Source organism: Durio zibethinus, chromosome 22, assembly GCF_047325235.1.
Source record: "Durio zibethinus cultivar Kanyao isolate XHJ-2024 chromosome 22, ASM4732523v1, whole genome shotgun sequence".
In the NCBI taxonomy this organism is placed as follows: Eukaryota; Viridiplantae; Streptophyta; class Magnoliopsida; order Malvales; family Malvaceae; genus Durio; species Durio zibethinus.
The window spans coordinates 19,025,290-19,050,636 of NC_143183.1; the positions used below are offsets into that span (position 1 = coordinate 19,025,290).

The 25,347-nt window shown below is 31.5% G+C and overlaps 3 protein-coding genes and 1 pseudogene across 7 annotated transcripts; 3 read left to right on the forward strand and 1 right to left on the reverse strand.

Moving 5' to 3' along the window:
• Nucleotides 1–4,405: 4,405 nt before the first annotated feature.
• Nucleotides 4,406–5,626, forward strand: LOC111307147 (uncharacterized). Its single transcript, XM_022905168.2, has one exon. It carries the CDS (start codon nucleotides 4,588–4,590, stop codon nucleotides 5,455–5,457), a length of 870 nt encoding a protein of 289 aa, XP_022760903.2. The 5' UTR covers nucleotides 4,406–4,587; the 3' UTR covers nucleotides 5,458–5,626.
• Nucleotides 5,627–13,814: 8,188 nt separating this feature from the next.
• Nucleotides 13,815–19,102, forward strand: LOC111306736 (protein NPGR2-like). Of its 4 annotated transcripts, none has more exons than XM_022904583.2 (6): nucleotides 13,857–14,170; nucleotides 14,818–15,089; nucleotides 15,258–15,510; nucleotides 15,688–16,904; nucleotides 17,952–18,105; nucleotides 18,573–19,102. In XM_022904583.2, exons 2-6 carry the CDS (start codon nucleotides 14,832–14,834, stop codon nucleotides 18,887–18,889), a joined length of 2,199 nt encoding a protein of 732 aa, XP_022760318.2. In that variant the 5' UTR covers nucleotides 13,857–14,170; nucleotides 14,818–14,831; the 3' UTR covers nucleotides 18,890–19,102. The 4 variants fall into 4 exon arrangements, with proteins under 4 accessions (XP_022760319.2, XP_022760318.2, XP_022760316.2 ...); XM_022904581.2 differs by having other exon boundaries at nucleotides 13,858–14,170; nucleotides 14,809–15,089; XM_022904582.2 differs by lacking the exon at nucleotides 13,857–14,170 and adding an exon at nucleotides 14,228–14,481 and having other exon boundaries at nucleotides 14,809–15,089.
• Nucleotides 19,103–21,189: 2,087 nt separating this feature from the next.
• LOC111307148 (uncharacterized) lies at nucleotides 21,190–22,412 on the forward strand (annotated as a pseudogene). Its single transcript, XR_016331909.1, has 5 exons — nucleotides 21,190–21,287; nucleotides 21,386–21,487; nucleotides 21,577–21,706; nucleotides 21,927–22,032; nucleotides 22,140–22,412. The product of XR_016331909.1 is annotated as an uncharacterized LOC111307148 (transcript).
• A 108-nt stretch (nucleotides 22,413–22,520) lies between these two features.
• On the reverse strand, nucleotides 22,521–24,129 carry LOC111306737 (large ribosomal subunit protein bL28c-like). Its single transcript, XM_022904585.2, has 2 exons — nucleotides 23,840–24,129; nucleotides 22,521–23,003 (listed from the first exon to the last, which is right to left on the reverse strand). The coding sequence occupies exons 1-2, from the start codon at nucleotides 24,039–24,041 to the stop codon at nucleotides 22,771–22,773; spliced, it is 435 nt and encodes a 144-aa protein (XP_022760320.2). The 5' UTR covers nucleotides 24,042–24,129; the 3' UTR covers nucleotides 22,521–22,770.
• Between the last annotated feature and the right edge of the window lie 1,218 nt (nucleotides 24,130–25,347).

Consider the following 25,347-nt stretch of genomic DNA (forward strand, 5'->3'; position numbering starts at 1 on the left):
TTGGGGAAAGAGAGATTCAAACCATACTTAAAGAGCAAGAGTATTATGCATCAATCACTAAATTAAATGTTTAAATACATAAAAATGTAGTTTCCAATTTTCACAATTTTGACATTGAAAATAATTTCTCCATGTCTTAATCTTGCGTAATGAGTTTTTGTAACTTAATATCAATTAAAGCTCAGTTTTGGGGCTGGCCTTAGTGTTTCAAGGCCTGATTCCAGACCTCTTAAATCTCCTGTTTGACATATTATAGTCCAGCTAGTTTGCTGGGTTTGATGAAAATCACGAAGATGAGGCAGGTTCAACCATGTCTCTAGGAAGTAAAAGCCACCAGCCCAACACACCATAGCCTGAAATGATTGACAACGATTATCTTGCATGCCTTAACAAAAAGTCTTTTCATAAGGCTTGAATCCAAAGGGTATAGTCCAAATCCAATACAAGAACCTAATTTTGGGTATGGAGATTTATGGGCTCCTTTGGCCGAAGTTTCTCTCCAAATTAATTATTTGCAAGAATCACTTTAGGAATAAAGAGAAATAAAATAAAAAGCTAACAATGATCTTGCTAGGAGGCATATTCAATTAAATATATTATATGCTTTGAACATATATGATCAACACACAAAACTTTCAATATTAAACTGGTTGGTACATTTTTAAGCAATATTAAATATTCAACATAAAATTAATTAACACTAAGTGAATGGACCAAATTTTAATATAAAATTATAAGATATTAAAAATTTATTAGATATAAAATAACTTAATTTAACAAGTAGTACTATATATATATATTTATTGGGGCTTAATCCTTTTATTGTACAATTTTAATTAAGGATCCGCTTCTCATTGATCTAATAGATTTGTGTTTTACTCTAAAAAAATCTTTCTATAGTCGTCAAGATATGAATTATAAACTTTATCACTTTATTTGCATAAATTCTTACATTTTTATTATATTTAAGTAAATTCATAAATTTTAATTTACATTTAAATAAATTTTTAATTTTAATTTATATTTAAATAAGTCCTTAACCTTTGATTTATACTTAAACACGTTCTTAATGTAAACTAATTTTTTGTTTGAAATAAAAACTTTTTTAGATATGAATTAAAGAATAGAATCTTATTTCAGTATAATAAAAATTGTAGAAACTTATTTAAAAAAATAAAATAAATAAGAGAATTTTTAAATATTTTAGCCGGTTTTAAATTTGATAACCTGTGCTGGGGCGGGGGTAGGTTCGGATAAGGAAAACATAGAATCAGGTGGCCCAAGTCGGGGCTGGGGACGGGTCTGATGCCGGTTATCTAAGCCCAACACCTATTCACGGGAGACGACTCTGGAGAAACATGGGCCTTTAGTCAAGTTGAGGCATTAAAGTAGTTAAAAGTCAATGGCTGGAGCTGGAGAGATTGAGAAAATATAGTACCATTAAATAACAAGATCATGAAAAATCTTTGACCATTTATTCTGAGGAACAGGGTCTATCCTCCTCATACAACTAAATTTGGCCCCCTTCTTTGCTTTTGCAAACTCAGGCTTTTTTCTTTTCCTTACAGGTTAGTTTAGCTGAATCAATCACATTAATTTCACAACGAAGGCCAATTAATATGTTATCTCTGAAATTTAAATCGCAATCCATTTTTAGTTGTCATTTTGCAGGAGTCTTTTTTTCTCAAATTAAGTGAATTGCTACGGCATGTTGGACTTCGCACGTCTAAGGGAAAAAGATTTACACAGTGAAATTTATGAAAATTTTTTATTAAAAATGAGTAAATAAAAATAAAAATTAATAAATTAAATAATTTCATCACATAGATTAAACATGTAAAATTTAAAAAATTTTAATAAATTTTGATATATTTATTAAATAAATATTTTTAATAAAAATATTGATAAAACTTTTATCGTTTTATAAGTACCGATTAAATTTGAACCATAAATAATATTTTTAATTTTTTTACATATTATTTATTTTTACATTAAACTTTATCAATCTATTGTTTTAGATTTTATATTAAAATTTTTATTAAATCATTTAAAAAAAATTTCACAATTTCAATTAAATAATTTCACATAAGTTTTGTTCAGTCTAAGGATCTTGAGATCATGGATAAAGAATTCTTTGGCTTCAATTTCCAAGTTTTTTATTTTTTATTTTTTTGCATATGATCTATAACATTTTGGTCTTATTATGTTCGTGATCAATCTTTTTGATCAATCATGAAATTGAAAATTTTTTCAGTCTATCATTTACATTTGTTCACTATAAATTTATATAAAATGAGACAATTAATTATGACAAGTGATACAATATTGTAAATATGATTATCTTGTTAGTAATGGGATAAGTTGATCCAACAGCTCCTTTTGCGTTCAATTAATGACGTCGGTGATAGCTTTAAGAGACAAGTAGTAGGAAAATATCAAATATCCCAAAGAGAGATCATGGCATGTTTGCATTTACATGAAAATTAATCAAGAAATTAATTTAGGGTTCAATTCTTTTGATTCATATAATCATTTTAAAAAAATGATGTCCAACAAATTTAAGATTTAAATTTTAATATTTATAATTCTTTTTTTATTTTCAAGCTGCACCCTTTGTATCAAAAAAAAAAAAAAAGAAAAAGAAACCTTGAGCTTTAGCTTTTGAATAATGATGCTTTAGCTACATATCTTTTCCTTTTAAGAAGCTTAATCAGAGACAAAGGGAAGAAATTGATGAAAGCGAGGTCAAACAATAATTTCAAAAAAGAAGAGATCAAAATAATAATTTAGCGGGACTGATCATTATATAGTAAAGAAGATAAAAAATTTTTTGGAGGGACCATGGCTCCTACTGCCCCATCTAGCTCCACCCCTGAGCTTAATTATAAAGCCATAATAACAAAGAAATTAAGCAAAAACTTTTCTTGAAAAAATTTCTCCCTTTGACATGCAATAAATTCTCTATCAACCACGCACATGGATATATTCATACACATTCAACAGCCAAGCACTTTTGGGTTTTGAATCTTTTTGAAAATTAAAGTTTAGTACCAAAATGACAGTTTCACCTCTTCCATTTTAAAGGGTTGGTTGAGGTTGGACCCCCATTTGCATTTACTTCATGCATTTGCCGACTGAGATCTAGACCACAAGGTTAATCCAAGGCTAGTCGATGCTACACTCATAAAATGGTTTTGCAAGGAGAATTTAATTTGTTAGATATTCCAAGGTTGAAAAACGGTTTTTTTTTTTCCTTTTTTCTTTTGTGTGGATGGCTAAAAACATCGATAGACATAGCCATCAAGCTGTTGAATGGCATGGCATAAGCTTCCGCCATACTTTGCTGCATGTTGGATTATGTGGTTTGTATATAATATTTCTGGTTTTGATCAAAAGGGTCATCGGATTCATAGATATAATGTGACTAGTTGTTTCCCGTCGCTCACATCTTGAAACATAGGTCAATGCTCGAGCGGCCAATACTTGTACTATAAACATAGAGGGGTTTAGATTCAGCTGAGTCGAATATCCTGTGATTATATATGTTTGACATTTGAAAAAATTGATGTAAGATCTTGTGATACGAAAGTACTAAAGTTAATTTCTCTCTTGAGGAAAAGCTAGCTAGATAGTATTTCAATAAATAGTTTGAGAGATGGCGAATACAGTCTATTAACTGTCACTTAAGTGACCTAAACAAAGATAATTTGTGTGATGATTGAATTAGAAGTTAGAGCTTAACTTAATCGGTTTATGAAATTGTTCTTATATGTAGCGATGGATTCAATAATTTTTTTTTAATGATATCCACTTATAATATATATAAAATACTATTGATGGATTTATTAATTTTTTTCAATGGAAAGGATGTCCAAAAATTGTTTTGAAGGTGTTTAGGAAAAATTTTACTTTAGATTTTCTTACTTTCCAATTTTTACGGTATCCAAAATAATTTTTTGGGGTGTCTAAAGAAAAAAAATTTTAAAAATTTTCTTGCTTTTAATCATGTACACCCCACAACAGCTTATGTGGTGACATCTAGTAGAACTGAGATTCAAATCTCAGCAATTATAAATTTTTTTTATTTGAGACTATTGACTCCTTTGTAAAAAAAGAAACTAAATTTCATTTTGATTAAACGTTATTTTGGGTCTTCAAGTAAAAAAAAATCACCATGATCTATAAGAACAATCCATGTTTTGGTTTTACAGACCAGATAATGCATGATGCCATGCCTTAAAGGCCAATACATATAACCTAACCATGTGAAATTGATTAAGTTTTATAGTACGGATGTAACAAGAAGGGTCGACTCAGATGAGCAAAGAAAACCTAACCATGTGAGCTGGCTGGCAATTGGTGTCAGATAAGAGATAAATCAATCACAATCCACAAATACTTTTCATCGAATAAAACAACTTAACCAAGAGAAATTGTTGGATACTTGATAGTAGTAGCTAAGATTATTATTTGCCTATTAAATGCAGCAAACGGTTTGTTGTTGAGATGATTTAATGCAATCCAATTGGCTTATAAAAGCATTTGAGATTTTGAAGCTCTCATGAACGAAGCTAAAACTCGAAAAAAATGGTAAGCTTAACTAAAAGAGTGGTCTTGTTATCTTTGCTTTGCTTCAATGTGCTTGTAGTGAATGTTGTTGCTAGAAATGTGGTGAGTACGAAAAAGAACGACGATGAGAAGTTCCTAACTATCCAAAAGGCTGGTGGCTTTGGTGCCAGAGGTGGGGGTGGTTTTGGAGGTGGGGCTGGTGGAGGTGCTGGAGGAGGTTTTGGTGGTGGTGCTGGGGGCGGTTTTGGTGGAGGAGCTGGTGGTGGTGCCGGCGGAGGGTTTGGTGGTGGAGTTGGGAAAGGAGGTGGTTTTGGTGGTGGGATTGGTAAGGGTGGTGGACTTGGTGGTGGCATTGGAAAAGGTGGTGGACTTGGTGGAGGAATTGGCAAGGGCGGAGGCCTTGGTGGTGGAATTGGCAAAGGAGGAGGAGTTGGTGGTGGAATTGGGAAGGGTGGCGGATTTGGAGGTGGCATTGGGAAGGGTGGTGGGATTGGCAAAGGAGGAGGTCTTGGTGGTGGAATAGGAAAGGGTGGTGGCTATGGAGGTGGTATTGGTAAGGGAGGAGGCATTGGAGGTGGAATTGGAAAGGGTGGTGGACTTGGTGGAGGAATAGGAAAAGGTGGAGGACTTGGCGGAGGAATTGGGAAGGGTGGTGGTATTGGTGGCGGTGGCGGTTTTGGTAAAGGTGGTGGCATTGGAGGTGGGATTGGAAAAGGTGGTGGTGTTGGAGGTGGCGTAGGTGGTGGATTTGGAGGTGGTGCCGGAGGTGGAGGTGGTTTCGGTGGTGGTGGTGGTTTCGGTGGAGGGGTAGGTGGAGGTGGTGGATTTGGAGGTGGCGGTGGTTTTGGAGCTGGTGGGGGTGGGGGTGGCGGAATTGTACACCACTAAAACTATAAGCTTGACATTGCTTGCATCCATGCATGCATGGATTTATCCGAAATGAGTGTTTGTTTAATTAAATTAATACTGTTATGCGTCTTCCTATATAAGATCATGTGAAAGATTTTGTTGAAATTGAAAGACTACATGTTAGCAATAAATTTAATCTCTTATCAAATCCCACGCACCCACCTACTTTTATATTTTGTAATTTAAGTATAACATATAGTTTTGGGTTTAACTTTTGAAAAAAAAACCTCCATAAAACTAGTATGAATTCAATCCTCACAACCTCAATCATAAAAAAAAAAAAAAAAAATCAGCTGTTAAGTGTCGACATTATATCGATATAAGAAGCCTCTTCCAAGTTCCAACAGCTTCAAGCAAAGATGTTAATCCACACAGTAAATCTAGTTTAGCATTACAAACTTGGATTGCAAAGTTCAACTACGAGCAGTTGCATTTTAATGTTAGGGTTCTTGACTTGTGTAGAATTGCTGAAAAAATTATCATAAATAAATTTTATGCAATGAAGAATCTTCCTATATAGTTCAAATTATGAAAAATGTTTAATGTCACGATTTTTTTTTGTTTAATTTATACTTATTGCATTAAATTATTTGATGCGTTCAATACCTAAGACTTTCACCCTCAAATTAAAAATCATGATTCCATCCTTGCTCTCATTTACCACTTTGCAAAATAAATATTTTCCGTACCATAATTCTGTTTAAGAACATGCAAGAAGAAAATTACAAACTTTTTATCAAGCAAAATGTGGATAACATTATTGTAGATTTGATAATTTTAAATATAATATGATAATAAGATATAAAAATAAAAAAATAAAAATGATATGATTTAAAATAAAAATATAAAATATAAAATATAAAATGTAAAGATAAAATAAGATATTTTTAAAAATAAGATATAAAAATAAAAAAATAAAAATGATATGATTTAAAATAAAAATATAAAATATATTTTTTAAAAATATAAAAAATAAAAATTTTAGATATTTTAAAAAATATAATTTTAAAACATAAAAATATGAACAAAAAAATAAAAAGAGGGATCCAAATTAGAGTTACTCATGGGCTAAGTTTGGGTCGGACATAGCATAATATTCTAACATTTTAAATAAATTTAAGCTTGATTCGGTTTTATTTTTTAGGCATCATTTATTATCAAATCTATTTTTACATGTAATAATAAAATCTAAACTTACTTAAAGTACTTATATTTAAAATTAAAGAAAATAATTTTTTTATTTTTAATAAATTATTAATTTAATTAATTTTAACTAAATTTATGAGCTATTTATTTGTGGATCTAATTTAATTTTATTGAATATAATTTAAAATTAAATTGTTATTTTATATAAAAAAATAAATTTATCTTATTATGAGTAATAAAACAAATGAGTTTTATCCATTATAAAAAATAAAATAAATTGACTTTGTTCCGTAATAATAAAAATATTTTTTAATTTTTGAGTTTGTTCTTAAATGATAAAATCTAAGTTTCGCTCTATTTTTAATAGTTTTTTATTTATTTATCTAAATTTATTTAACAAGTTTAATATTTGTATTCAAATATTTTAAAATTTCTAATAAATTTTTGAGTTTAGACAGATTTACCGATTCATGAATTGATCTAATCCAAATTGTGAGGTTGGGTTCCAAAACCAACCAAATTACCTTGGTTAATATTTTTCCTGGTGGGGGTTGAGTTGAGAGGGAAAGGAGCAAAGAAAACTTTATTTCTTTTCTTTTTTCTTGGACAAAGAGAAGCATGAGGCGGGGGAGGACTTTAGACTTTTGGATCACTTTTGAATATTGATGGGCTAAATCCTAAGCCTAACTGACCAGGTTGGAGCTTTACCTTGTAATTTGCTGCGTGGGAACAGGTTTTTCACTTTAAGTAAACTACGAAAAAATGCTACACTAGATTTGACTTTTGTCGTACACTACATCTCTTGCAAAAAAAAAAAAGAATGAAATGGTTTGGATTGAACAGAAACCAAAGTAACCGTCGATTATCTTGGCTTAATTGGTAAATCATTCAAATTTATATTTAAAAATTGAGAATTTAATAAAATTTAAATGCATAATATTTTTTAGTTAAATATATAATTGGGTAAAAAATTTAGAAATAAATTAAAAATTAAAAAAAACCAAATTAACCGTACAACATCCAGAACATTAAACACTACACACATTTCCCAATAGTTTTCTTTGATACAAAGGAAATCTTATTTCGGAGAAAATAATTACAATATTGGTATTATAAATTTATTAAATATTATTTTTTAAAAATTGATGGCATGAAATAATTGAATCTGGATTTGCAACAAATTTTTAAAGATTTTTTTTTGTTCTCAGCAAAACAGAAAGAGTAAATAATTTTTTTCTCTCTGTTTTATTTTTAATTTTTTTTTAAATTATGTCATTTTTTTACATTTAAAATTTTATTTTTTTATATAATTTTTTTATTTTTAATATTAAAAATTATAAAACTTTAATTTTATAAATTTTTTTAATTTTAATATAAAATATTAAAATTAAAATTTTTTAAAATAAAAATTAATATCACCTAAATAATTTGAGATAAAGAAAGTAATTTTTTTTCAAACTTTTTTTTTGTCAGGTAATAAGCTACAACTTGTCTTACTGAAGAAAAATCTTGGTAATATTTTTTTGGATTTGAGTCTTGTTAGTGATTGTTTGTTAGAATCATTTTGAATACATGATTTATAATCATTTGTCTTAAATTATCAGATATGATACATTTTACTCTGATTTGAGAGACTGAATAACTTATCTAAATTTTTAAAAAAATGACACAGTTATTGTTAGGCTTGAAACAATAAACACAATAATGCAAAAGTAGTTTATCATAACAAACCCACAGTAATAGACAACAATCAATAATAAAAAACACAAAAAATAAAGCATACTAAGATTTACATGAAAAGCCTTCTAGTGTAGAGAAAAAAATTAAGGACCACAAAAAAAAACTCCACTATTAAATAATGGATATACAAAATTCTTCTCTAGCTAAAACTAGAGTTAATTAGAGAAATCTCATCAAATAAGTGACTCAACAAATACACACTAGATTTTTTCTTAGAGAGTTTTAAACCTGATCTTCACCGTTCAAAATGTAAAATTTTGAATCGTAAACCTATTGACAAAATTTTAGCTCAATCGGACCACGAATCGAGTTTCGTTCAACCAACTCTCCCTTCTTCCTTTTTTTATTTTTTTGATTTTTTTCTTTCTTTTCTTGGTTTACAACACCACCTTAAAATAGTCTTACCTCTTTCGATTAAGTAGCTAGGGCTCTGTGTAAAAAAAAAAACCAATGCTTATGGCCTTTGATTGGTCTAAAACATGGGGTTAGACCTCATTTCCCTAACAATCTCCCCCACTAACCCTATTAAGAGGAGATTCATTACCATAACAGTTTCATTTGAAACTTATCTTGGCCAATGAATTTATTCCAGTCAAGTTATTGTAGAGCTCAAGCTTTTTCTTAAAAAGTATCTTAGTCAACATATCTGCTACATTATTATCAGTATGAATTTTTTTCAATAGCATCTATTGTTCCTCAATCACTGAATATAACTAGTGATATCTAACATAAATGTTCTTTGTTTTAACATAGTATATGGTATTCTTACTCAAATCTAAAACACTCTGGCTATTACAAACTATCACATACTCTTTCTAATTCAACCATAATTCAAGAAAAAAATATTTCATCCAAAGTATTTTTTTATCTGTTTTAGTTGCTGCAATATACTCAGTCTTTATAGTTGACAAAACAACACACTTTTAACAACTTAGATTGTCAAGACACAGCTTCTCATGCAAAAGTGAACAAACACCCTAAAGTAGATTTTTTACCATTAAAATCACTTGCCATATCAGTATCAGTAAACCTTTCTAGAACTGATTATGAAACTCCATAACTCAAGTATATTTTTGAGGTGCCCCTCAAATATCTAAAAATCTATTTTATTGCTTCCCAAAGAACTTTTTTTTAGATTAAAAAAAAATCTGTTCACTAGACTAACTATGTAAGCAATGTCAGGTCGTGTACAAATCATAAGATATATTAAAGAATCGACTGCAAAAGAATAAAAAATACTAGACATAGCTAGTTACTCTTTCTTAGACATCAAATAAGATTTTTTACTTAGATGAAAATGGTTGACAAGTGAACTGCTAACTGATTTAGCATATTGTATGTTGAATCTACTAAGCACTCGTTCAACATATTTTTCTTATGATAATCATAGCTTTTTAGCTTTTTTATCCCAAATAATGTCCATACCGAGAATCTACTTTGTTGGACCTAAATCTTTCATATCAAATGACTTAGACAATTGTTCTTTTAACTTGTGAACTATACTAGCATCTTGTTCCATAATCAACATATCATCAACATATAATAAGAGAACAATGAAGTTACCATCAAAAACTTTTTTGATATACATATAAGGATATGCTACTATTCTTTTATAGTTGTGATTCACCATAAAAAAATTAAACTTTTTGTACCACTGTCAAAGAGTTTGTTTCAAGTCATACAAGTTTTTTTTTTTAATTTACAAACTAAGTGCTCTTTCCCTTTTATTTCAAAACCCTCAGGCTAATTCATATAAATGTCTTTTTGTAAGTCACCATACAAGAATACAGTCTTGACATTAAGTTGCTCAAACTCAAGATTTAAACTAGTTGTTAATCTCAATACCACTAGAATGAAATTCATCTTCATGACTGGAGAGAAGATTGCATCAAAATTGATGCCTGATTTTTGAGAAAAATCTTTCACCACCAATCAAGCTTTGTATCTCACTAGCTTGTCACTATCTTTTTTCAACTTGAATACCAATTTATTTTTTAATGACTTCTTTCTTTTTGAAAGTTTAACAATATCATAAGTATCATTTTTTGATAATGCTCCATCTTTTTTTTTTATTACTTGTAACTAGTGCTCTCTATCAGGAATAACTTGTACATCTTGAAAGCTCTTTGTCTTCTCTTAATTGATAACTAAAATAAAATTTGAACTTGGATACAAAATAGATGGTCTGTGCTCTCTAATAGATCTTCTAGGCTAAAACCTTATACCACATAATTTCAAAGGTAGCTTCCCTTGCTCAACATTTTCAGGTAAAAAGGATTGCTCTTTCTGCTCAAAATTAATTACATTTGACTTATCACTAACTATGACTGGTTCATTCATATCCTCAAGTTTTGTTTCTTGCTCATTTTCACCATCTGTAGTTTTTTCCTGTGAAACCCCTATTGATGTTGAAACATCCCACTTAACAGTAATCTATGTAGTCTTCATATTTTTTTCAAGGTCTACGATGGTTTTTTTTCATGAAAGATCACATCTTTATTTTTGAATGTCTTTCTCTTCACTAGATCTCATACCCTATAGTTAAATTTATCATCACTATATCCTACAAACACACACTATAAGACTTTACTATTAAGCTTTGACCTATGTTCTTTCGGTATATGCATGAATGCTTTATATCTGAAAATTTTTAAATAAGAGTATAAAGCATATTTTTCTGTTCACACTTTTTTTAAAAATGTCAAAACCCAAAAGAACTAATGGTGATTTGTTAAGCAAATAACAAGCTGTGTTGATTGTTTCACCTTATAATAGTTTTGGTAATTTTACCATCCTCAACATACATCTGACTTTTTTCATAATGGTATGGTTCATCCTTTTAGCTACACCATTATGCTGTAGTGTTTCAAGTTTTATCATCTCATGTTTGATTTCATGCTTTGAATAATACTTTTTAAAATCTTTATATGTGTATTCTCTATCATTAGCAATTCGAATAACACTTCAAGGGTAATCTTGTCATCTTTTCTACCATGACATGAAATTTTTGAAAATACTGTAATACTTAGCTTTTATTTTTCAACACATATACTCAAATCTTATGTGAAACATCATCAATAAAAGTAATAAAATATTTGTTATCACTTAATGACTCAACCTCAATGGGATCACATATGTTAGAATAAATTAATTTTAATTTATTTTTTTCTAAGAACTCTTATAAAAAAAAATCTACGATGCTTACAAAACAAATAATGATAACATAAATTGAGAAACATATCTTTGGTCAAGAGAATGAGAGACTGTTTTACCAAAACCTGTAACCCCTTCTCACTCATATGTGCTAGCTTTTTATGCCATAAGTGTGCTGAAGCATCATCCTCAATGGCATTTATCTAGTTGCCATTCAATCGTATCCATATCTTGTACATTATGCAGCATAGTTTTTCCCTTGCAACTATTATAAATTCTTTAAAAAGCTTTCACTGTTCACTCTTTTGTCATCTATCATATTCTCCATTATTAAGGATATTAATAGTAAGTAAGTTCATTCTCATATTTGAAATGTGTCTGACATCTCATAAAGTCAACATATAACTTGTACTAGTTTATACAATAATATCATCAATCCCAACAATCTGTGACATACTTTTATTTTTCATCTTGGCACAACTAAAATCTCCTGCTTTGTAAGTTGTAATCAGCTCTCTCTTAGAAACACAATGATATGTCACTCTTGTGTCAACTATCCACTCAATGTTGAGATCACCAATATGATTACAATCACTATGTGTACAAATCAAAGTAATTAAATCACTATCTGAAATCACTGCTATAACATTGTCACTATCTGAACTCTTATCTTTTTCATATTTCTACTCTTGCTTCAAGATTTTACAGTGTCGTTTTATATAACCTGCTTTACCATAATGGAGACACTTCACTTTATCTCTGGACATGGATCTATATATAGACTTACTATGTCCTTTTAAGTTTTGACCTTTGTCGATGTTTTACCCGTATTCTCTATAACTAGAGCTTGATTCCCAGGGTCTACATCTTTTAACTTTGTTTTTTCATTAAGCATATTTTCTTTAACCATCTCCAATATTACATTATAATCAAGAGTTGAATTAAGAACAGTTACAACTAGAGTATTTAAGCTGTTTGGCAATGAACCCAAAAAAATAATGCCTTCATTTCATCATCCATCTTAAGCTCTATAGTAGTTATTTGATTAAATATATTTTAAAAATTACTCAAGTGCTCTGTAATAGATCGTCTATCCTTGTAGTATAAAGTTGCAAGCATTTTAACAAGCATAACTTTATTCATACCTGTTTTTCTCTCATACAATGCTATTAAATTTTTTTAAACATTGTGGGCATCTGTCTTCTGCATTACATGATAAAATATGCTGATATTAACCCCATTTTCTGATTGTAACCAGTGTCTTCTGCCTAACTTCTTTTAGTTTTTATCTTTCATATCTGCTGGTTTAGTTGAATCACTCAATACCGGCTCATACAAATTTTTACAGTATAAATGATCTTTCATCATAGGCTTTCAAATTAAATAATTTGATGCTGTTAATTTTATTATGAAACCTGTATCACCTTTCATGATTTCAAACAGAATTTACTTTTGTTTTGGGCTGTTTTTATATCAATGTCTCAAAATAACCCTCGTTTTAATACCACTTGTTGGGCCTGAAGCAATAAATACAATCATGCAGAAGCAATATATCTTAATAAACCCATAGCAATAGACAACAATCAATAATAAAAAATGCATGAAAAATAAAACACACTAAAATTTACGTGAAAAACCCTTCAATGTAGAGAAAAAAATTACAGACCACCAGAAAAAACTTCACTATCAAATAATAGATATACAAAGTTCTTCTCTAGCTAAACTAGAGCTAATCAATAATTAAAGAGAGACAATTGAAAAAATTTTACAAAATAAGTGACTCAATAAATACATATTAGATTTGTTCATAAAGAGCTTCAAACCTGATTTTTATCGTTCAAAATATAAAACTCTGAATCACAAATTTGTTGATAAAATTTTAATTCAATCGTACCATGAATTGAGTTTCATTTAATCAACTCTTTTTTCTCTTTTTTTTTTTTTTGGCTTTTCTTCTTTTTTTTCTTAATTTACGATACCACCCTAAAATAATTTCACTTCTTTGTATTAAGTAACAAGGTTCTGTGTAAAAAAAAAAATCAAAATTCATAATCTTTAATTGATCCAAAATCAATTATACGAAATTGGGTCCCATTTTTCTAACAGTTACCGCTTACCAAAAAAAAAAAAAATAACAATGTTACCATAAATTCGTTGCTTATTTATATTTAAAATGGTAGAAGACTTGGCAGTGAGCAAGAGACAGAGAGGCAGTATCTGTAATGCATGGACCATGGGAGCCAGCAGCTGTCAGCATAGCATTGTAGGAGAAGATTTCAAACTGGGACAGGGACATTCCTTCCAAGAAACTGACTTTTCTATATTTTAAATTTGAAAAGAAAATTTTTCAGTGGTACATTGGTTATGACTCTTTTTGTTCACACCTTTAGGACAAAAACCTGCTGCTACATTTAACGCACTCATACTTTCACCGTATGAAACTTCATAACCAAAAAAACACACATAATAATCAAGACTTTAGTCCAAAATGAGATGGTAAACCGGAGAAGAAGAAAAAGTTGAAAGCTTTGCTTTGGATTCTTGCTTTGCAAGTGAAAAATTAAGGACCCTTTTTTTGGTTTGGGTGAATTGTGGAGATGCACAGTGATGTGGGTGTCTGGTGGGCTCAATCAATGTTTTTTGCTATGGAAAGGTACTTTCTTTTTAGTTATTTTTAACCACACTTGTATTTTTTTGTTCTCTTTGTATGATTATGTAAATGGGTGATTATATTCACCTGTGTTTTACCTCCAACTGTAGCTTTCAGTGTATGGTATTGGAATTTTAGTGTTTTTTTTTTTTTTTTTTGATGTGGGTTGCTCGGAATTCATCATGTTTGAGTTGAATTTTCTGGGTTTTTTGTTATTTAGTTGCACTCTTTATCTTTGATGAGAAAATTGGCTGTTTAAGCCCAGTACCTGGGCGGTTATGGTGGTTTTCTCAAACTGGGCTGCAGGAAAATAGGTGGGTTTTTTCTTGTTTCAACATGTGATTCGGACTTTAAATTCTTGGTTCAGAATTTTAGAGCTCAAGGCTTCCAGTATTTAGAGAGTGCTAAGATTTGGAATTGTGGTTTAAATCTCTTACCAAGAGTTCTTCTTTGTTTCTTTAGCATACAGAGGTTAATTTTGTTTTCCTTTCAGGTAGATAATTGAGCATTTCTGGCTTCAGAGTTCACCGAACAACTTCATTTGTATCTCACAAGCTAATAATGCATGCATTTTATGATGTTTATGTTATTGAGATGCTCCTAATTTTGGATGGTTTGTTATCTTGATGCTATTTTTGAAGGATTTCCAGTGTAATACAAGGGTATGGCAGTTAAGGATTGGATAAGTAAGAAGAGATTTAGTATTCGAGGGAGGTTTCAGAAAATGATGAAGTGCATCCGGTCAGGACAGCAATTAAAAGTTGATGATACTATTGCTTCCTCTGAGTCCCTAGCGACTCGGGACTATTCGGTGAGTGGTTACTCGTCTAGAGCAGGTGAGATGGTGGAGACGAAGGTTGACAATAGCAATATTGAAGAAGCTGAGTCATCTCTTCGTGAGAGTGGTTATCTGAACTACGAGGTTGGTACTGGTAGCATCAAAAGTTTTGTTTCCTGGGTTTCAACTTTTTCTCTTCTCGCTTTTAGCATTTTTTTAATTGTGTTTTGCATTCTCTCGATCTTTAGATTTAGCTATGTTAGATTGATTTGCAGTGCTCAGCTTTAGCTAACAAATAGTTTAAATTTATAGGAAGCAAGGGCGTTGTTAGGACGGCTTGAGTATCAAAAAGGAAATATAGAAGCTGCACTTCATGTATTTGAAGGAATAGATGTTGTTGCAGTGACTTCCAAGATGAAAGTCTCCCTTTCTAGAAGATGCGAACAAAACCGGCGCCACTCACAAAGTGATGCTGTTCCAACTATGTCTATGCATGCTGTTAGCTTACTTCTTGAAGCTATATTTCTGAAAGCAAAATCATTACAGCACCTTGGAAGGTTTGGAGGTATGATCTCAATTTTCTTTTTACTTATTTATTTTTGAAGATCTCTCATGCAATACTACTTAATTCACTGACCTAATAGAAACTGAAAGACAGACATTCTAGACATCTTTGATGGTTCAGTGGATAATCATCACTGCAAAGTCACATTTTTATTTTCTTTTCCTGATATTTTTACAGAAGCTGCTCAATCATGCAAAGTTATTTTGGATATTGTTGAATCTGCACTGCCAGAAGGCCTGCCCGACAACTTCTTTACAGATTGTAAATTACCAGAAATTTTGAACAAAGCTGTGGAATTGCTTCCAGAGCTATGGAAAGTTGCAGGAGATCCCCAAGAAGCTATCTTGTCGTACCGTCGGGCTCTCCTCTATTACTGGAATCTTGATACAGGAACCAAAGCAAAACTAGAAAAGGAATTTGCAGTGTTGCTTTTATACAGTGGTGCTGAAGCAAGCCCTCCAACCCTCCGTTCGCAGATGGAAGGCTCCTTTGTGCCAAGAAACAACATAGAGGAGGCTATTCTTTTATTACTAATTCTACTGAGAAAGTTTGCTCTCAAAAGGATTGGATGGGATCCATCAATCTTGGATCATCTTGCTTTTGCTCTATCGGTTTCAGGGGAGCTAAGAGCCATAGCTCATCAGGTTGAAGAGCTGCATCCAGAGATCATGAATAGAAAAGAAAAATATTGTACTTTGGCTCTCTGCTACTATGGGGAAGGTGAGGACATAATTGCTTTGAATCTTCTGCAGAATCTTTTGAATAGCAGAGACAACCCAGACTACATTCTGGAATTATTGCTAGCCTCAAAAATTTGTGGGGAGAATGTGAGTTCTATTGAGGAAGGGATAAATTGGGCACAGGAAGCCCTTACTGGATTGAATGGGAGATGTGGACAGATGGTGAGTAAAGCGAACTGCTTACTGGGGGTGTTATTGTCAGCTCAAATTCGGTTGGTTTCTTCTGATTCTCAGAGGATTTTGAAGCAGTCTGAAACACTTGAGGTGCTGGAAACTGCAGAAAAGATGATGAAAGAAAGGGATCCGTACATTGTATTCCATCTTTGTCTAGAAAATGCTGAGCAGAGAAAGATGGATATTGCTCTTTATTATGCAAAGCAGCTGTTGAAACTTGAAGCAGGGTCTAGTGTTAAAGGATATGTCCTTTTGGCTCGGATATTGTCAGCTCAAAAACGGTATGTTGATGCAGAGACAGTAATTAATGCTGCTCTTGACCAAACTGGGAAGTGGGATCAAGGAGAACTGTTGAGAACCAAAGCTAAACTTCAGATTGCTCAGGGCCAGTTAAAAAATGCGGTTGAGACATACACTCATCTTCTTGCTGTTCTCCAAGTTCAGTATAAAAGCTCAGGTGCTGGGAAGAAACTTTTAAAGGTAGGTTGCACATACCATTTTATCAAGTTTATTCTTTTGAAGTTGAATTTGGCCAAAAGGGTTAAACTTGCAACTGGTTGGCAAGCCTATGAAAGGAAGTGAAAAATCAAATAAATTGACTTTCCTCTTCAATAGAAGAACTTGTCACTTGGAGATAAGTATATAGCTTTCTCAGCAATGTTCATAGTAACCTTAAGTGTCTAGTTGATAGTACTATCATCAATCACATAATAAAGAGATTATTGAGCATCTATTACTTTGTCATCCCTGCATTTCTAGTGCTGAAACAGAGAAGTGGCCTACTGTGCATGGATGCTCCTGACCATGAGAGCCATGCAAAACATTGGACTAAATATGATGTAAAAAGATTGGAACTTTATGCTTGTTAAAGTGGTTTATCCCACATCTAATAAATATCAAATTTCCTATAGTCTTATATTCAAGTTGGGCCTCTCCACTTACTGCCAATTGGTATTAGGTTGGATGCTTAACAATGCATCTTTTGTTTCCAGAGTGAGATGGTTGCATTTTATTCCAAGCCACTTAAAATCTACAAAAGTTTGATTTGTGTTGAATGGGTTGCAGTATAAAACTGAGGTTTTTTTGTATGATAATTTCAGTTCAATAGGAGTGACAATGTGTTGTAGGTTCTAATCCTCACGCATATTAATGTTGCAAAAGATAGGTTAAAATAATAAAAAGGCCTTTGAATTTTACCACTTTATCTAAGAAAGCCCTTATATGTACTTTTATTGCACTCAAATAAGCTCTTAACTTTTGATTTGCATCCAAGTAAGCCCTTAACATCAAAGGATAAGGCCTTATTTGAGTACAATAAAAGTATAGGAGTTTATTTAAGAAAAGTGGTATAGTTCATGGCCTTTTTTATTATTTTAGCTCAAAAGATATTAATCACATCATCCATATGTTTATGTAACTGTAGAAGCTTTCATTAAATTGAGTCAGAGAATTGCACTAGCATGTAACTGATAAAATCAGAAGTCCGTAAAAGGATTCTTGGCTAAGTGCTCTTCTTATTCCTCACAGCCTAAGGGAAAGAGGGATAGAAGCTTGGAAATTGAAACATGGCATGATCTAGCTAATGTGTATACAAGCTTGTCGCAGTGGCAGGATGCTGAGGTCTGTCTGTCAAAATCCAAGGCTATCAGTCCTTTTTCTGCTTCTAGATGGTACTCTACCGGTATGCACATACTTCATTTATCTCTTGTTAATAAATTATTCTCAATATCTCGATTGGTAACGTCTATTACATAAAAGTTGCTGGTGTTTGCTCTCAACTTGTCAGCCTAATCATTTGTACTTGAATATATGTTGACTATAGCTTATAGATCATTTCTCATAACTGTGAAAATGATTTCTAGCAACTTTTTCATGTTTCACTTTTATCAGAGGAAGAAAGAATACTGCACTTGGATTGCACCACCAAAGTACTTTGTTAAGTCCTTAGACAGCTAGTTGGTCAATCAATGCCCATAGTTATCTTCTAATATAAGCTTTGGTTTGAACTTTTCTTTAATCATTCTCCTCTGAACTCATTTTCAGTTATATATAGTTTATGGGTTGTTGATATTTATGAGTATTTGCAATCGGTAGTCTTTTAGACAGTGAGTGATCTTGTTAGCTAAAACTTAGTGGTGATTTTGTTAGGTTTACTTAACGAAGCTAAGGGGTTTCACCAGGAAGCTCTGAGATCATACAGGAAAGCATTAGATGTTGAACCGACACATGTTCCGAGCTTGATATCTACTGCTTGCATCCTTAGACAGCTAGGTGGTCAATCAATGCCCATAGTTAGAAGTTTTCTGACCGACGCCCTTCGACTCGACAGAACAAACCCGGCTGCCTGGTACAATCTGGGGTTGCTTTACAAGTCTGATATTAGTGCGTCAGCACTAGAGGCTGCAGAATGCTTTGAGGCTGCTGCTCTTCTTGAAGAATCTGCACCAATTGAACCCTTTAGATAAACAGCTTTATCTGCACATTTTGTTCACTGTTAGCCATGTGTGAATTGTTGTATGTAATTTGGAGACATGTCATTTTGTACATCTTAGCTTAGGTTATCTAGCATATATAGATGTGGAAAAAGTTTTTACAAGAAAACAAAAAAGAACAGAATGGTATGTTTCTGTGAGTTGCTTCATATTATATGAGTTTAAATATATATAATTTCATTCCAAGTTCATCTTGTATGCTTGTAATACAAAAGGTATGTAATTTGTTTGTAATTATAACTGCAGCAAGGGAAATTAGGAAATTAGGGTTTCAATATTGGTGTATTTTCTACACCAATTTGAAGAGAATTAAAGAAACCAAAATTATTGGTCTATTTTCGTTAGGGCTAATAATTATTTAGTAGGATATTCACCTCCCTTATATGAAAATAAATAAATTAGTTAAGTTGGTCATATAATTGATTTTAAGAGATGATTTCACCTGTCAACAAATATATATAGATTTTTATCTGGGATGGTGGGATTTAAATTCTCATTTTACATGTTTTTCTAAGACTTTTTAAACATTAGTTCAAGAAATTGAAACCCTAACAAATATCTTAAGCGCTTTATTCAAAGCCCTAAAATAAATCTAAAGTCAAAAAATGTTTTGCCTTTCAAAAATTTTTTCTTTTTTTTTTTAATTCTAATCTTAGCAAAAACCAAATAAACCCTAATATAAGTTTATAAGTTTTTAGAATGAAAATTTTTTTAGGTAATTTAGTTTTGAAATACCTTTCTTCTTCCTTAAGTTACATTCTTTTATCAAAGAGAATAACAAAGAAAAAAGAGAAAAGTATTTCACTCCAAACTTGTAACAATCAATATTGAAAAGAAAAGAAAAGGTCCGAAGATGCAAGGCATCCAAGTCCTCGTGAATGAACTTGTCTCCTAGCTTCAAAAAAGGTTAGATTTATCAAGTTTTTGTGCAATATATGAGTTTTTTTGGATTATAATTCGTGGGGTTTTAATAGCATTAATGTGGTTTTGATCAATTATGGTGGCAGGAGAATTGAGGGTTCAGACACAACTGTTCTCTTCACAGCAGAATTGCATAGGTCAGTGATATCATAGCACAAGACGTCATCTGCTAACCAGGCTGGAGCTCTCATTCCAGCAGTGAGGGATGTCGGAGTGAAGTTAATTGCAGCAAATCCTGTTGGTATGCTTTAACTTTAATAAGCATTATTTTATGGTTATTCTTGGGTTATTATGCTAAATTTAACATTTAGAATTTTAGATATCCCCACCTGGGCATTTGACTCCATGGTTGGTAAAAAGATTAGATATCCATTCAAGATAAATGCAGATTGTTCCGATACATATCAACCTTCATTATGCTAATAGTTGAGAGCTCCTTTGAGTAATTTAACTGGTGCATATTCAAATATCTTCTGAATTTATGTACATGGCTGTCTTTCTTTAGGTGAAAATATGCTGTTTATTGCCCTAAGTTTAAAGAAATTGTGATATTTGACAGTTGGTTATTGCATACAAGGAAAGCTGGGATAAGAATTTGTATTTCAATGTTGTCTTTAACCATCGCAGACTTGCAGTTTATTTTTTCAAGTTTGTAATATATATTCTATAGCAAAACTGTTCCCATGAATTAAAATTGCAGAGCTTGCTGTTGGAAACATTATGAGGAGAGTTTTTCATATCATTAAGGAAGTGAATCTTGCAGTCATCGCAAACGCTGTTGGAGGAATGGGAATATCAACTTGCACCGATGATCAAAATATTGGTATCAAATATGATGTTCATGATTTGCTCACTTCAACTATTGCTGATTTGCTTTCCCCTACATTGCATTCCTTGAGCGCTTGCCAGACTCAATAACAGCTTCCAAGACTTGCAATTTGTGGGAGTGTAAACGAAAAGGAACATGCAACCTCTATATCCATTTATTTTTATATCAATGGCATGTTTATTTTTATAGGCCAAAACGGTTTATTTTTTATATCTATGGTATGTTTCATCCTTCACAGCAGCTGCTAAAATGAGAGTTTGAAATTGAAGAATTATGTCCTAGAGGCGTTTAATTACCTCATTTAAGATATAAAGAACTGTCAGGGACAAATTGCAGAACAAGTAGTGGAGCATATTCATCAAAAATAATTTTTACTACAGTTGCTTCACATAGTACTATATAATCTTGCCATTTGCTTATTTAATTTTGCCTCAGTTTCTGTGTTTCTTACTTCGTTAATGTTTCTGCATGGTTAAATTATTTTGACTAGTTACCTTGATTCTTCAGTGAAGTTGTATAAACTTTCGGTTGTTCATGAACGGTGAGAAATTTCCTGCTTGCTGCAACGAAGAAAAATGGGTCATTTCAGGTTCAGGTTTTTGTTGCCGAGGGTGCTCCAAAGTCGGTACACAAAACTATAAATCGGATCCTTTATAGCTTGGAAAAGCCAATATCCCACGATTAAGTTTACTGATTCATTGCTTCTTGATCAATAATAGGTATCAGGGCCATGTTCTTGCAAAAGAGTTTGCAGCAAAAGAAATACAAACAGCATTGATAGCTGATTCTGCAATTTTGCAATGATTTCTCGAGTCAACATGGTAACTGTCAACTTTGCTGTGTTTCCACCTTGTTATTGGATATTGTGGATGCTGTTAAGCTGATTCAAATCTGAAAGTTTCTTCTATAGGTTATTGTTGGAGTTTATGCAGTTATGGCCAATGGTGTAGTCATAGGACCTGTTAGGTTGAATATGGTTGCTCTTGCTGCAAAAAGGCTTGCGGTTGCATTTGTTGTGGTTGCGGGCTGTCACAAGGCATGTTAGTTCAATAAAAGATCCTTTCAACTTTAATTGTTAGATTAAAAGTCATTCAACCAAGAGTCCTTATCAAAAATGACTATTCTCTTTAGAATTTACGATCTATTGATGATTTTTGTATAATGCGGCATAGTTATGTCCACTACACCCAAACAATCCACAGGTCTTGCTGAATGAAATGAGATCTCCATCTGAACTGATGGATTTTGCGGAATTCTCAGATTGCATGGATCATGGAACCGGCAACTGTGCCCCTCTACTTCATGTTGCGAATCCTTCCTTAGATTATGTTCCTCCAGAGCTCGTCAGTCTTTTCATAACTGACATGTAACAGCACTTTCTCTGTTAATCATTTTAATAACAATGTACTGGTTAAGCTCTGACTGATGTTGTTTTCTGATGATATTCTAATGATTTTGTTCCTTGCTTTACAGGGAAGGCCATAACACCTCATCTATTTACCGGCTCATCTCTGACCATTACTCAGTAGATGATTTGATCCTGGAACAGCAGACTGCTTCTAGAATATTAAGAGATTAATGGACCTGCATAGTTGCTGTTGGAAGTCGATGAAATTTCTCAATTAGCTGAACTACATATGCAGCTGTAATCATGCATGAAAGGATATAGATTTTTGCAACTGAAATTTCAACTATGCATTTGTATCAATTCATAAGCAATTATGCCAAATCTCGATGTTTAACCAAGCACAACCTTCTATGCTTAGTCATGTCCGAATCTGTTCCTCTTTGATGCATACGATAGTTGGGCACTTTTAATACCCAAAGCAATGCAAGATGGATACCGAAGCCAGCTGGATCAAAACTCAAAAGTATATTCACCAATTCAACTGACTTCTGTTTTTACAAATACAGCAATACGGGGAATCATGATATTCTCATTTCAACAACAGTATTCAAGATATCAGGCTAATAAGAATTGAATAAGAAGATGGAATCAAAATAAGGGGAAAAGAACAGAAATTAGCAAAAGCTTTACCGACGACTTTGTTTTCTTGAAAATAATTTTCCAACTACAACTGGAATCTAAAAATCAGGTCCCTTATCATTCCTTGCGAAGATCTATCCCAGCCTTCTTAGCAACAGCATCCAGTCCATTCTTCTCTATAGTCTTCAATGCCTTTGTTGACAAACGCAATTTTAAATAGCGCTTACCGGCTTCCCACCACACCTTCTTGTATTGGAGGTTGACAAACTGCAATTTTTTCGTCTTGTGGTTTGAGAAGGAAACTTTGTTAGCTCTGTTTGCCTTCTTTCCGGTGAAAGGGCATACTCTGCCTGAAAAGATTGATCAAGATATGGATCACTCTTCATTTTCCACCAATCAATTAAATGGCTCTATTAAAATCAACAAAATGAATGACCCCCACCCTTTTCGTTCTTTCAAAAAAGGCGACATCCTCATCACTAATAACAACTGAAATAGCCATCAAATTCACCTTCATTACCCTTCGATCTTTAGTTCTAAATTCGACAGGAAGTTATGACCAGCATTCTAAAGCTCCCATAGCCATAAATTTCCATTCAGTCTGGAACATTTAACCAATCACAGCCAATCACCAACACTCAATTCTACCCACTGTTCCAACCAAATTAACAAAAATTCCTCCACAGACAGTACATTAAACCAACAAAAAGTAAAGCTCCCTCCTCAAAAGTTCGAAACTCATCTCAAAGGGCCAATATATTAAACAAACTCACACAAGAAAACATGAATTTTAATTTCATAAACTCTAATTAATAACAGATTCCAGCACAGAACTAGCATGCTATGTAATGAAAGGAGGTTACCAATACAAAATTGAAAAGAAATTGTCAAATTCAAACAATTCAAAGATTTTAGCTTGGTGTTTTTGTCTTCTATATATTTATCCAAATGCAACTTAAACCAATCAAGTTCACATTTTCATTTAACCTTTGCATTCAAGTCAACATACCCAGAGAAAATTTCACTACCACTCTCCTAAAAACACCCACTTGCATTACAAAATTGTTAACTTTCAATCTCACAATGAAATTTCACATGATTGAACAAAAACAAAAAGAAACATGCAAAATTGAAACCAACCCAGAAAAAAAAAATCTGAGTAAAAAAAAAAAGAGAAAGGATTTACGAGCAACAGGCTGGAGAGTAGGAGCGAAAGTTGAGGATATGGGTTTTACAGGTGCCACGTCAGGAATGTTGAAGGAGATTTTGAGGCCGCTGAGTTGAGAAGTAACAAAACCCAGAAGTTGTGAAGATGGCCTTGTCCTTAGAGGCTCCGGTTTGTGGAATCGAAGAACAGAACTACTTCCCAAAGTAACCAACGTTGCCATTGTTGCTTTGTCTGTCTTTCGGTTTTTGTTTATCTGCCTGTTTTTGTGAAGGAAAAAGAAAGGAATGTGTGGATAATGATTTTGTTCATAGTTTTCATTTGGGCCTTTATATCTTAAAAGGGTCCTTTTTTTTTTTTTTTAATATGAAAATTCCATCGAACTTTTTATTAGCTGTTATATTGGGCTTTGGCCTTCAAATAAAAGAAATCAAAACCCTTTCCTTTTGAAAAGGCTAAAAAAATGGGTCACGCTGAAAAAAGGAGCCAGATATCATCTTATATATAAATTTTGCTAATATACGATTTTTTTTTTATGGTGCCACTTTGATGCAACTTTTTTTTTCTTTGCATTTTTTATATTTTTTAATATTCAGTAAATATTTTTAAAAGATTTAAAATTTTAGTTGGGACTTTTTGTACCTTTTGCTTTTTTTAAAAAAAATTTTCAATAAATTTTTTTTTAGATTTTAATTTTTTTTATGAAATTTACTTGATATCAAAGATATATCATGTATTTGAATTTTTTTATTATTTTTTCATTTTATATATTTAATAAATATTTTTAAAATTTTAAATTCTTCTTGTCTAACTTAATTTTTTGTTTAAAAACTTTTATTCTTTATTTTTTGTTAGACAAATATTATAAAAAAATTAATGAAAATAGAGATTATAAAACAATTCATATTCAATTGGTTTACATTTACTCTAATCCATTACATGTGCATATTTTTAAAAAAATCAATATCAAATCAAAATATATATTTTTAAATTATAATTGGATCAATGACGTGTTTAGATGTTCTACCCTACCTCAAGTATATATAAAAATATTTTTAGTTATTTATTTAATTTTATATTTATATATATAAATATTTTATATTTTTCTAATTTGGTTTTTTTTTTTCTTAACTTTAAAATTTTCTTTTAATATATTTTGTAAAAATATAAATCAATAAAAGTAAAGACAATAAAAACAATTCGTATTCTATAAGATTTGATTTGCATTGATACCGTTTGTATATATATATATATATATATATATATATATATATATATATATATATATATATATATATTTATATTTTAATAAATTCCAATAGGTCAATTTTTTTTTTTTTTTGAAATCGGAATTATGTCAAACAAATTTTGGACCTTTTTCTGAGTATAAAAAATTTAATTTGATTATTTTTATATTTATTTTTATGTATATATATTATGTTAACAAAGTAACGATTTTATTTTTTTTATCTAATAAATAGACGTAATATCTTATTTGAACTTTTTATCTTTTTTTGCCATATCTTTTT

Bases quoted from the DNA above. Each gene is read 5' to 3' on its own strand.
- LOC111307147 (XM_022905168.2), top strand. From the start codon at position 4,588: ATGGTAAGCTTAACTAAAAGAGTGGTCTTGTTATCTTTGCTTTGCTTC.
- LOC111306736 (XM_022904583.2), top strand. From the start codon at position 14,832: ATGGCAGTTAAGGATTGGATAAGTAAGAAGAGATTTAGTATTCGAGGG. The intron at 15,511-15,687 runs GTATGATCTCAA...ATATTTTTACAG, and splicing joins GCACCTTGGAAGGTTTGGAG to AAGCTGCTCAATCATGCAAA. The intron at 18,106-18,572 runs GTATGCACATAC...TGATTTTGTTAG, and splicing joins TTCTAGATGGTACTCTACCG to GTTTACTTAACGAAGCTAAG.
- LOC111306737 (XM_022904585.2), bottom strand. From the start codon at position 24,041: ATGGCAACGTTGGTTACTTTGGGAAGTAGTTCTGTTCTTCGATTCCAC. The intron at 23,004-23,839 runs GTAAATCCTTTC...CAATCTTTTCAG, and splicing joins TACTCTCCAGCCTGTTGCTC to GCAGAGTATGCCCTTTCACC.